General features: G+C 44.5%; 1 protein-coding gene across 5 annotated transcripts in view; it reads right to left on the bottom strand.

Annotated features, from left to right (window-relative positions):
• Positions 1 to 8,636, bottom strand: part of ANKRD17 (ankyrin repeat domain 17) — a 131,211-nt gene extending 122,575 nt beyond the window's left edge. For all 5 annotated transcript variants that reach the window (XM_073340370.1, XM_073340374.1, XM_073340378.1 and 2 more), the window contains exon 1: positions 8,130 to 8,636. In XM_073340370.1, coding sequence (XP_073196471.1) covers positions 8,130 to 8,621 — 492 coding nt within the window. In that variant the 5' untranslated portion in view covers positions 8,622 to 8,636. The remainder of the gene's footprint in view (positions 1 to 8,129) is intronic.
• Positions 8,637 to 13,057: the final 4,421 nt, after the last annotated feature.

The raw sequence follows: 13,057 nt of genomic DNA, 5'->3' as shown, positions 1-13,057 counted from the left end.
TATAGCTACCAAATGTTTGTAACTAAGTTCACAATCTAATTCAGAACACTGAAGCACTCCCTGGCAGCACATGCCAGAAAAAAAAAATGAAAATTTCAGTTACGCATTTAAAGCTTTACCAGTTGCTTAATTAGCTTTTTGATCATCTGAAAAAAGTTACATAAATTATATAAAAATATTTACACACTTAATTTGAAAACATCTAATTTTTCTTAAAATTTATTTTCATCCACTACTAGATACAGTCTATTTACAGTGCATTTCTTTCTGCTACAAGGACATTCTGACTAGTCACAGTACTGTTGCCTGGATACTCAAGATTTCTTTGATGTATCCGCTGATCCAAGTGCAACTGCAATGTAATTCCAATTTACTGGTCACATATGCAGAAGATTAAATTCCCCTCTAACAAAATTAGTAAATACAACCCCTTAACACAGATTGTGAGACTACAGTAAACAACATCAGAGTGAGCCTATATTAAACATAGCTATTATAGGGAAAATGCTAAATTATTCTAGTCAGTCAGAAAGTGTACTGCTACTGCTCATGACAATTGTAAAAAACTAAGGAATAAATTTTGCCATCAGGCACACATACTGATCTCCCACTAAGTAAATGTGAATTACATATGCACACCTGATGACAGAATTAGGCCATAATAGAAGATAACAGCTCTCTCACATAGAGTCTGTGTGCTGAAAAAAGTTTAAGGATTTACTTCCTAACTGGTGGGTGGAGAAAACAGTGTTTGCCATATCCCTGCAGTCCAGCACCACACTTTTGGCAGTGACCATTAGCTAATGCTTCAAAGACATCACCCTGCACCCCCTTCACAATCCCATGCACCTATCAAGTTGTGAATATTTGAGATTGAGAAGTTAAAAGGAAAAATCCGTTCAACTTCTTCCAAAATTCATGTACAGTACCTATTATTTTACACTGAGTTCTAGTGAGAGAACCTGGATTTGTGCAGGAAATGGCCCACCTTGACTATCGTACACATTGTGAAGAGAGTGGTCACTTTGGATGGGCTATTACCAGCAGGAGAGTGAGTTTGTGTGTGAGGGGGCGGAGGGTGAGAAAACCTGGATTTGTGCTGGAAATGGCCCTACTTGATGATCACTTTAGATAAGCTATTACCAGCAGGACAGTGGGGTGGGAGGAGGTATTGTTTCATGGTCTCTGTGTGTATATAATGTCTGCTGCAGTTTCCACGGTATGCATCCGATGAAGTGAGCTGTAGCTCACGAAAGCTCATGCTCAAATAAATTGGTTAGTCTCTAAGGTGCCACAAGTACTCCTTTTCTTTTTGCGAAGACAGACTAACACGGCTGTTACTCTGAAACCTGTAACAGTATTTAGAGTAATCCAAATGTTTTTGTTTCATTGTGAGACTATTTCTCACTGATTTACCACCTGAGATAATTGCAACCACTTGTTCCAAAATTGCTTCCTGTGAAGGTGACCTATAAAAGGAAAAAAAAATTGGTTTGGTCTTTTCCTTCTTTATATTGAAGATGTATTACATGAGCACCTGGAGGCTCTAACCAGAATCAAGTCCCTACAGTGCCAAGCACAGTACAAATATGTAGCAAGGAACAGTCACTGTCCTTAAGCGTTTATAGTTCATACGTTCTAAGGGAGCACTGATCATCTAGATTGATTTTCTACATAATACAGGCCACAGAACTTCCACAAAATAATTCCTGTTTGAACTTGAGCATCTCTTTTAGAAAAGCATACAATTTTTATTTAGAAATTGCCAGTGAAAGAGAATTCTCCACAACTTTTAATAACTTGTTCTAATAGATACTTACCCTCATTGTTAAAAATATACACTTTATTTCCAGTCTGAATTTAACTAGCTTCAACTTCCAACCTTTGGATCTTTTTATATCGTTGTCTGCCAGACTGAAGAGCCTATTATCTAATTTGTTCTCCATTTAGGTATTTACAGATTGATCAAGTCACTCTAACCAGACAATACAGGGAAAGGGTTGAGGAAAGAGAAATAAAATCTCAGAAATGTAGGGCTGGAAAGGTTGTTAAAAGGTCATCTCATCCACCACCTTCATAACTAGACTATCGCGGACAAGACGTTATCTAACCTTTTCTTAAAAATCTCCAGTGATGGGGATTCCACAAATGTAACTTCCTAGTACACCTATCTCTTGCTTCTGTTATATTGCTATATTCCGTGCCATTTTCTTTCTTTTTTTTGGGGGGGGTGGGGGGGGGGGACCGACCTCTGGACATTCTCTCCTCATGCGGATTGCTTGTTTGCTGCAACCCCCTCCCAAACACTACTTCAGTGTGTCTTTATCTTAGCCTCATTCCACCTCTCCTCCATGCTCCAGCCTCCCTCTTTTCCATATCCTATCTTCCCTCTCCCTTCAGCCTTCTGAGTGTTTTGCTAATCCCTTCCAAAAAAAAAAACCAAACCAAAAATGTATTTTTTTAAATCCCAAACATTAAGAGAGCATAGACCTGATCAGTTGCTTTAACTCACCAAACCATATTCCAATTGTTTAATGTTTAAGAGACCAATGCATACCAGCTAAACTTTACTAGTGATATTTAAAATGACAAGAGTATGGGTCATTTCTGAAGGTGAGGAATTAAGAGGAAAAGGGTTCTACCGTGTGTGCATGTGCACTTTCACACACTTGTCTATTAAGACTTCTCTAAAAACTATTAAAGGCTAATCAAGCTAAGAATATAAGATTTATTCTCATCTAAGTATTTTTCCACAGGGATTAAAAACACCACAGAAGAGCTACATGAAGGAAGCCAAGTATGTAGAGTAAAATGTTAAAAAAAAAAAATCAAGATTTAGTCTGTTAAAGCACTTCACTATTGTTAAAGAAAATTCCCTTACGCGCAAAAGATTCCTACCCAGGAGATACTGAATATTACTTCATATAAAATATGATCCTCCTTTCCCCATAATAAATTCCCACATCCCATGTACCTAAAGAAGCTGATGGACATTTTGGATCGTCAAGCTGTGCACAATTTACCAAGTTATATTATTTCTGTCTGAAATCAGTAAGAGCAGGATTAGACCTTGGCTGTCAGCAAGCATCTTGGATTTCCAAGGGAAAAGCATATTGTAAAGACGGGACAAATCACATGTCCCCAAATGTATCCTAATTAGTTCTTTGAACGTTAAATTCTCCTTATTGGATATCCAAACTTCTATGTCTAGTCTGGGAATTTTTCAGTAATTGTGAACAGGACTAAGTAAATTCATAAGACTATAATGCCAAGGAGCGTCTAGATTCCAAAACTGCTCTTTCTGTGATCAAAATTCCAACTATGCATCCAGCTCTGTTGTTATTCTTCCCCTGCCTCATCGTGATATTATAATAATGTTTTTTTTTTCTCTCTCCATGTCTTGATGCTGGACCTTTATTTAACACGCCATAAGGAAGCCAGCAAACATAGGGATTGGCTTAATATTACAAAGAGATGGAAAAGCAGAGACATGTTTTCAACATTTCTGCTTCTCCTATCCCATCATATATACAATATAAAATGATGTTTACTGGCATGAGAAAGCATCTAGAAGGGGCTAAATGTGGTTTCTCACTTTTTTTTGTCCAAAGTGTTTGCAGTCTGGAAGTTCTATTGGATCAATCACTGCTCCTGGATTCTCAGTTGCCCATAGTGCCTCCTATGGGCTACACCTGGGTGACAGCCACTTTGTTACCTCCAAACTCGTCTACTGCAATGCATTATACTTGGGGCTACTCTTTAAGACCACACAAGACTTCAGCCATGTAAAATGCAACTGCCCAACTGCGTATTTCGATGGGGTGGGGAGGAGACAGTATGGCACTATAAATGCATACCACCTGTGCAGTGCTAGATAGTTGCTAAGTTTGCTACAGTTACTCAAGGCACTCAACTTTAAACTTTGCATGGGCTGGTACTTAGTTCTCCACAAGACTGCTTCACACTATTTCTCTCACTACAGCCGTATAGATCAGCAGGATGCTCGTGGTGCTGGCAGTATTCAACCGAACTTCTTAGCATTCAAATACATTTATATAAAAAGGTTTAGATCCCATAGTGAGATACACTAATACAGTGGTCAAACTTTAAAGGTGCCTCAGTTTTGAAAGATTCTACCAGTTAAAGAGACAATACTCCCTATACTTAAATTAGGAAATGCCAACAGAACCAATAATATCTCAAAGCAATAGAAACAAAGTGTGCCCACTCGATATATCATTTTTAGCATAATGAAGTCTTTAAATGAAAGACACTTGTGTAAGTGTCTGTCAGTTACTGTGGAAATAGATGCAGAATATGTTTCTTTAGCACTAAAGTACCATAGTCATCTTTAAATCTGGCATTACACAATAAAATAGAAAAATTCTAATTTAAAACTACTGTAAAAAACATAACTGATGTTAAGGTAAAACTCAGTCTCTGCTCCTTATAAATACATTAAGCTCATCTTTATAACCAAAACATCTCAAAAGAGGCTTACTTTATCTGTATTTTATTTGCTATTAAGAACTGAGTAGTTTAATTCTGACAGTGAGAAGTTTAGATTTTATAAATGAATTATTGTAAGAATGACGTTTAAAAAGGAGAGAACAAATGTTAAAATTAACAGGTTACAAGACTGAAAAACTACTTAGCAAAATTAGTATGTGTTCATATAAAATACAAGTACAAACTGAGCACTCTAGCTCTTATTTGCCTTTTCCAATAATATGCATACCTGACACTCAACACTGAATGGAAACCAGGTTAAAACAAGGATAAGAGAATATTTTAATACTATGTATAATTGTGACACTAACATAATCAGGCAAGTTTCAGAGTAACAGCCGTGTTAGTCTGTATTCGCAAAAAGAAAAGGAGGACTTAAATTGGTTAGTCTCTAAGGTGCCACAAGTCCTCCTTTTCTTTTTGATAATCAGGCAAGTACATTACCCATGTCCAACCATTTTCTCAAATATCTCACTGAAGAGGGTCATGGTGGCCTCTTTCAAAAGCTAAGAACTAGCTGATTGTCATGGTTATGAAAGATGATTGTGCAGAAAATAGTTTAAGAAATATGTAAAATGCTATTAGATTGCAAAACTGTTAAAAAGTAAGGCCTGTCACCTGAGGTGAGGCAGGGTCTCAGGGCAAATTCAACTGAAGTTGAGAACAAAGGATATCTGTGGAGACAAGCACTGTCTGGACCAGGTGGAAACTTACAAAGACAAACAAACCCCTGGAGAGCTCTCTGAAGAGGGGGCCCCTTGAGCTAAAAGACAGTAGAGTGTAACTGTTTAAGGGCCAAAGAAATGAGCCAGGCGGTTTTTATCCATTACAGAGGAGAAACTGCAGCAGGGGCGTCTCATGAAAGGTGGATCCCCAGCTTTCTACATTGGACAAGGGCTGCAAGGACTCACCACTGTGTGGGAAATACCTTACTAGTCAGGAAAATAACTTACCCTTATATTTGCTTTTATTTGAATCTCTATCTCAAACTCTGTTAAATAAACTTCAGTTTGGTTTTACTATAGCACAAGGGACTTAGATGTGTCTACGAAGAGCACTGAAGGGATGTGAAACCAGTAAACTAGGGTGCACTGTTTGCCTGAGGCAATGGATCAGTGTACACTGCAGGTGCTCAGAAGATAAGGGACTGGGCACTCAAGGGTAACAAAGTGGGGTATGTAAATGGCTAGCCTACAATGGGAAAGAGTGAGGCTTGTGAAGCTCAGAGCAGGGCGCCTATGTTGTCAGCAGTCAGTAGCTGGGGACAAAGAGTTTCTCCTGGTGTGCAGATAGCTCCCTTCCGCTGTAAGCGGGGAGCAGTGATTCATTCTGGATACACTGGGTAACCCCCAAAAGTGTGTCTATGATTAGTTTATGAATTCCACTGCTGCAGGATATTCCTGAGAAAAATAACAAAAGGATACAAGAAGACTACACATTTCAGAAAGCAAAAACATCTGCATTTATACAAAGAAAAAATTTACAAACCTATCCATTTTCATCAGTCTAACCAAATTGATCAAACTGAGGTCAGAAGCTTCTCTTCCATGGAATAGTATAAAAAAGATGATAGTGCAGGTACGCCTTTCCTTGAAGTACTCTGGTATTTTAAGTGAGGTACAATACTGGATTAGATGGGGAAGGAATTTTCTTCCCAGGTCAAATTGGCAGAGACCCTGGGGTTTTATTTTGCCCCCTCTGGGTCACTTGCTGGCTTCAGCTAGAGTAAATGGTGGATTCTCTGTAACATGAACTCTTTAAATCAAGTTTAGAGAACTTCAGTAACTCAATCAGCAGTTATGGCCTATTACAGGAGTGGATGGGTGAGGTTCTGTGGCCTGATAGGTACACGTGGTCAGACTAGATGATCGGGATGGTCCCTTCTGGACAGAAACTCTAGGTCTATAACGCAATTAAACATAGGGTGACCATACGTCACGTTTTGGCCAGGACAGTCTCTTTTTTAAGCCCTGTCCGGGCTGTCCTGACTTTTTGGGGGGCAAAACTTGGCATTTGTCCCATTTGCTCTTGCCAACTACTCATCTTGCCAAATGTTTAGGGAGGGTGGGCTCAGGCTGGCCCCGTGTGGGCGGGCCCTGCTTAGGCCTGGGGGGTGAGAGGCTTGGGCTGGGCCCACTCAGGCCCCGGTGGCTTAGGTCGTGCAGGTGTGGGGGGAGCGGCTTGGGCCAGCCCCACATGGGCCCCGCGAGGCCAGTAGCTAACCCCAGCCCCGCACGGGGGGGAAGGGGGGCATGGAGCCTCAGGCTAGCCCCAGGCAGCATCCCCTAGTTAAACATCCATGGCTGGCCCATGTCAGCTAACAGCAGCAGAGACATCTGGGCTTGGGCTGAGACCCCACAAGGGGGGGCTGCTTCACCACAAGCTTTGATGTGCATATGCCATTCTATAGCCCACCAATCTGAATCCCCACTAGCTAGGCTGGTGTTTAATTGCAGTATAAAGACCCTATGAGTCCATAAGATGAACCATCAATATGTTCAAGTATAGACAGCCCCATTGACCACAGTCTCAGTGAGAGATTATGAATCACATAGAACTTATACATTATCAGTTTGTTGTCGGTCTAAAATATTGATCGGACAGCGTTTGAATTAACAAAATTGCTCTGTGTCTTGGTTCTCTCATTCAAAACAATACCAGCACCGTAAGTAAAACGGATAGTCATCTAAAGCAGCGCTACTCAAAGTGGTGTGGTCCGCGGACTGGTGCCGGCCCACGAGCCGTCGGCTGCTGGTCTGCGCGCACATAGGGGGAAAAAAAATTGCCAGTCCCCCACATCAGACAGCTTGAGAAGCACTGGTCTAAAGGCTCCTTAAATACACTGATGATCTGTGCCCCTACTTAAAACTGGCTTCTCTTTCCACTTCAGTCTTAATAGTACACCACATTATACAAAGCTCCTCAAGTCCTTTTCCGGTCAAAAGGTCCTCCCCATGCACAACCTTTCAAAAAGTAGTTGGAGGGGAGCGGAGGTTTGCCCCACACCAACTCACTCGCAGCGACACCCGTGGGACTCGCTCTGCGTGCCGCCGGGTGAGGCAGGCTTGGAGAAGAAAGAGCCCGGAGCGGGGGGAACCCGGCAAAAGCCACTTCGCCCCCTGCCGTTTTCAAAGGGCAAAGGAGCAGGCGCAGCACGGCGCGGCCAGCCCCACGTCCCCCGGGGAGGCTGCAATCACCGCCCCGACCCTCGCGTTGGGGGGGGGGGGGGCGGCGACACCCGCTTGAGGGAGCGGGTCGTCCCCCCCCCCCGCCGCCGCCGCCGACCAGCCGCCGCAACCCGACCCGCGGCGCTTCCCCTCTCTCCGGGGGCAGCGCGGCGCGGTGCTGCCCCCTCCCGCCCGCGCGGAGCCCTGCCCCGGCCAGCGGGCGGCTTACGAAACCGGCTCCCTCGGGCAGCCCGGCCGGCCTCCGAGTCCCGCCGGGGCCCGCCGCTGCCGCCGCCCTGGGCCCGGCTCGCTCCGACCGCCGGCTCCCGGGCCGCGCAGCGTGAGCCGCGAAAGGGCGGGGGGGGGGACACACCGGGCCCGCCCCCCCCCCGGCATGGGTCGGTTGAGTTCCCCCCCCCCGACACCTGCCAGCCGAGCCCCCCGCCCCCGTACCTCGGACACCTCCTCCTCCTCTTCCTCCTCCTCCTCCTCGCTGCCGCCGTCGCTGCTCTCGCTGCCCCCGCTGTCGCTGCTGCTGGCCGGGCGGCAGGTCCGGCTGCGCTTGGGCTTCTGCGGCTTCTTGGGCAGCAGCAGGTCGCAGACCCGCACCAGCCCCCGCGCCGCCGCCGCCGCCGGCGAGGACTTGCCGCCGCTCAGCCCCGCGGGGGGACCCGGCCCGGCCGCGGGGCTCCCGGCATCGCCGCCGCCTCCTTCCGCCTTGTCCATGGCTGGGGGCCGCGCTCGGGAGGCGCCCGGGGCTGCTGTCGCCGCTGCCTCGGTCACCTCTAGCGCCGGCGCCGCGCCACTTCTCGCGATACTTGGCGCCGCCGTCACTCGGGCCGGGTGCCGCCGCCGTTGCCTCTCGCTTCCTCGCTCCCTGCCGGGCCCTTCCGCCCGGCTCCTTCTGCGCACGCGCCGCCCGCCGGAAACGCTGCTCCACGTCATGAGGCTCGGCGCCCGCCGCCGCCTAACCTCGGGCGCCTGCTCTCCGGCTCGCGCCGGCCGCTCGCTCTGGACTCGGGGCGGCGCCGTCTCGCGCGTCTCCCCCTCTCCCGCGTAGCCCGGCCGGCGCGAGCCCTTGTCCGTCCTCGGCTCCCGCCTTTTGTGAGGCGGGGCGATTCCTCCCCGGACTCCTGGGTCCCTTGTCCCTCGGCGGGGCGGTCCCAGCGCAAGGCCCCGGCCGTCCCGCAACCCCTACTCCCCCCGCTGAAAGCAGTGCCCGGGGGGGACGTGGAATAAACCCTCCACCGGCTTCCCTTTCTCCTCGTTCGTGGGGCTAAGCACGGCAAGCGAGCTGTGCTCCTGCCCCACGATCCCGCCCTCTGCCCCCATAGTAGCAGGTAGAAGAGGGCTCGGTGCTGTGGTCGCGGCACATGCAGAACCCACAGCACTTCGCTCTGACCCGGCACTTTTCATCTGTAGCTCTCAAAGCGCTTTGCAAAGCTGTATCCCCATTTGACAGGGAAACCGAGGCACAGAGGTGCTGTGACTTGCCCAGGATCACCCACCAGGCCAGGGCCTGTGCTAGGAATAGAACCCAGGGCACCTGAGTGTCATGCCAGTGCCTTATCAACTGGAAAAACCTGCTGCCTACTGGAAAGGTGGTATCTTTGACGGTAACATGCACACCCTGGAGTTCATCAGTGCAGCAAGTGCATGCTAGGCACAGACACAATTTTTCCTACTCATTTTGTTTTCATGTTAATAAACTGGTATACTCTGTGTGTGACAATTCAATGTATTGAACCAAATATTCATCTGGAAAGTGACATGGTGCATGTCTCACACTCCATTCTCATAGCCTCCCTGTGCTTCCTTGCAGCCTGTCCCCAGGTTGTATGTCCTGATGAGGGACAAGAAGAGCAGCCTTCAAAAAAATCACAAATTGGTCCCCAAAAAATCACAATTGGACTAAGAAAATTTAAACAACAAATGTAGGTTTTCTGTAATTATTTTATGGTTTCTGTGCCTTGAAACTACATGTGCTTCATGTTTTCATACTTTCCTCTGCAACCATGAGGGCTACAAATTTACCTCCCCCCTCCCCTCAAGCTGAGATTCTCATGCAGCTGGGAATTTAAGAAAAACACCAAATATTGTGAGACTTGCAATAATACTGCAAGAGTATGCAAACCTGGGCATGGACTGTTAGACATATATTGTATCACTGAACATATCGTAAATACAGTATAATAAAGTCTTGGCTTAATTGAGGCCCCTAGGTGCTACTGCAACATAATAATGTACATTGCTGTCCTTGGGTAGGAACATGGTTCAGTCACCCCTGCAGGACTGATGGGGTAGCAAGTAAAACATGCTCAGGAGTATGAACAGAGGAGCTTTTTCTGTTTTCCAGCCCTATAATAAGCTGGCAAGATTCTGGTCTTGCCCCAAACCAGTTAGCAGGTGTTAGAAAAGGTAGGTTAGCCCCCTGGCAGAGAGAGAGTTAGGGTCCAGCAAAGACACGTTTTAGGATAAACCAAGCTTGAGGAGACAGCTTAGGCCAGAATTTATGTTTTGTTATCTTGAGTCACTTTAGTAATTAAGCTAAAGCCCAGGAAGAGGGTAAGGTTTGACCCTACATAACATATGTGGCTTTTATCTGGAGCAGTGTCAACACTCTGCCAGGCTAGGTATGGAAGTGAAAGTGCTCTGCAAAATTTGAAAGGCCTGATTCACTGTAGTCAAAACCTCTGTTAGAATTTAACATTGCTGTTGGAATCCTAACTTGGCTACACTCCATAACCATAAAATGTGTATTTTATATTAAGAGTAATGTCCTTGTTAACTATCATTTATTCAATATTATATATACTGTATATGTAATGAATATTGGTAAAATGGCAAAGTCAAGCACTTATTAAAAGTTAAGAAATGTCAGACTACAGGTTGCCTGTGCAGCAGTAATTCTGCCCCTTCCTCCATATGTTTTCTGACACATTCTTAAATTACATTATGTGCTATTTTTCCCCACAAAAAATTAACCTTTGTGCTGAGATCAAATTTGGAAAAAAAAATCAGTCCAAATGGTCATTCCCCCTTTCCCACCCCATTCCCTGATAAGTGCCTGATCACAGGCATATACTGAAAGAGCCCTCTCAACTCTATCATTAATATTGTAATGCTACAATAATCATCCAAAAACTGGTGGGAGGGGAAGGAAAGATAATTATTCAGCTTTATTTCTTGTTCTGTGATTTATAATTTGAGCCAGACTTTTGGATCCAATTTTCAGGTGTGAGACTTGAAACCTGAATAATAATCTAAATTATAAGCACCCCTGAGAATGACACAGGTTGTGTAAACCAAAGGGAGTTAAATTGAATATTATAGCCTCATAACTACCAGTTCATTGAATGAGTGAATTCTAATGACAAAAAAGCATAATCAACCCTCCAGGCTAGCTGAGGGTGGATCTATGCGGATAAGGATTCCTACCCTTCTTAAGTGCGTTGAGATGTACAAATTAATAGTGCTACTTACATGAGTTAAGTATTATTTTTATCAACAGATTTCAGAGTAGCAGCTGTGTTAGTCTGTATCCGCAAAAAGAACAGGAGTACTTGTGGCACCTTAGAGACTAACAAATTTATTAGAGCATAAGCTTTCGTGGGCTACAGCCCACTTCATCGGATGCATAGAATGGAACATATAGTACGAATATATATATATATATACATACAGAGAAGGTGGAAGTTGCCATACAAACTGTAAGAGGCTAATTAGTTAAGATGAGCTATTATCAGCAGGAGAAAAAAACTTGTGTAGTGATAATCAAGATGGCCCATTTAGACAGTTGACAAGAAGGTGTGAGGATGCTTAACTTAGGGAAATAGATTCAATATGTATAATGACCCAGCCACTCCCAGTCTCTATTCAAACCCAAGTTAATGGTATCTAGTTTGCATATTAATTCAAGCTCAGCAGTTTCTCATTGGAGTCTGTTTTTGAAGCTTTTCTGTCGCAAAATTGCCACGCTTAAATCTTTTACTGAGTGGCCAGAGAGGTTGAAGTGTTCTGCTACTGGTTTTGAATATTAGGATTCCAGATGTCAGATTTGGGTCTATTTATTCTTTTGCGTAGAGACTGTCTGGTTTGGCCAATGTACATGGCAGAGGGGCATTGCTGGCACATGATGGCATATATCACAGTGGTAGATGTGCAGGTGAACGAGCCCCTGATGGCGTGGCTGGTGTGATTAGGTCCTATGATGGTGTCACTTGAATAAATATGTGGACAGAGTGGGCATTGGGCTTTGTTGCAAGGATAGGTTCCTGGGTTAGTGTCTTTGTTGTGTGGTGTGTGGTTGCTGGAGAGTATTTGCTTCAGGTCGGAGGGGGGCGCTGTCTGGAAGCGAGGACTGGTCGGTCTCCCAAGATCTGTAAGATCTAAAACCTCTCCAGTGCATGATCACAGATTTACAATCTATCCTGAAAAACGATCCCTCACTCTCACAGATAAAATTACCCTCAGTCAAAATGTACGCCTTTTGAATGTTTTCAGTCAAATTCTGATATTTGACAAATCATTTTTCAAATGTCCAGTTTAACTGGGTAGTTAGAAAGAAACGCCCCATTGCAGTACTAGTGGCATTGCCAATTTGGCCACTTATATCTTCCTTTCAACCAGTTCTGCTATTCTGATGGTGGTGACCCCCAACCACATTCAGAAAGTTTTTATGAAGAGGCTCTGCTCCCTTCTAATCCTTCACTGTGGAACTGGTTACTGCTACTCCCCTTCTCATTGCAGGCAGTTTATATCACATTCTCCCACTGCTAGTTCCCTCCCATCCAGGTATCAAACCCTGTGATTAAGCCACAATTAAAAAAAAAATCACAATTAATCGCACTGTTAAAGAATAATAGAAAACAATTTATTTAAACATTTTGGATGTTTTCTACATTTTCAAATATATTGATTTCAATTACCACACGGAATACAAAATGTACAGTGCTCACTTTATAATATTTTTATTACAAATATTTGCACAGTAAAAAACAAAAGAAATAGTATTTTTCAATTCACCTAATACAAATAATGTTGTGCAATCTCTTTACCATGAAAGTTGAACTTACAAATGTAGAATTATGTTTACAATGTCACCTGAAAGTAACAGGTGTTTGCATAGCACAGTTGTAGCCGGCGTTGCAAGATATTTATGTGCCAGATGCGCTAAAGATTCATATGTCCCTTCATGCTTCAACCACCATTCCAGAAGACATGTGTCCATGCTGATGATGGGTTCTGCTTGATAACGATCCAAAGCAGTGCAGACCAACACAAATTAATTTTCATCATCTGAGTCAGATGCCACCAGCAGAAGGTTGATTTTCTTTTTTGGTGGTTCGGTTCTGTAGTTTCCTCATGAGAGTGTTGCTCTT

This window comes from Lepidochelys kempii, chromosome 4 (assembly GCF_965140265.1).
Source record: "Lepidochelys kempii isolate rLepKem1 chromosome 4, rLepKem1.hap2, whole genome shotgun sequence".
In the NCBI taxonomy this organism is placed as follows: Eukaryota; Metazoa; Chordata; order Testudines; family Cheloniidae; genus Lepidochelys; species Lepidochelys kempii.
The sequence above is the reverse complement of the archived record's forward strand: the minus strand, read 5'-3'. Positions and strand labels throughout refer to the sequence as shown.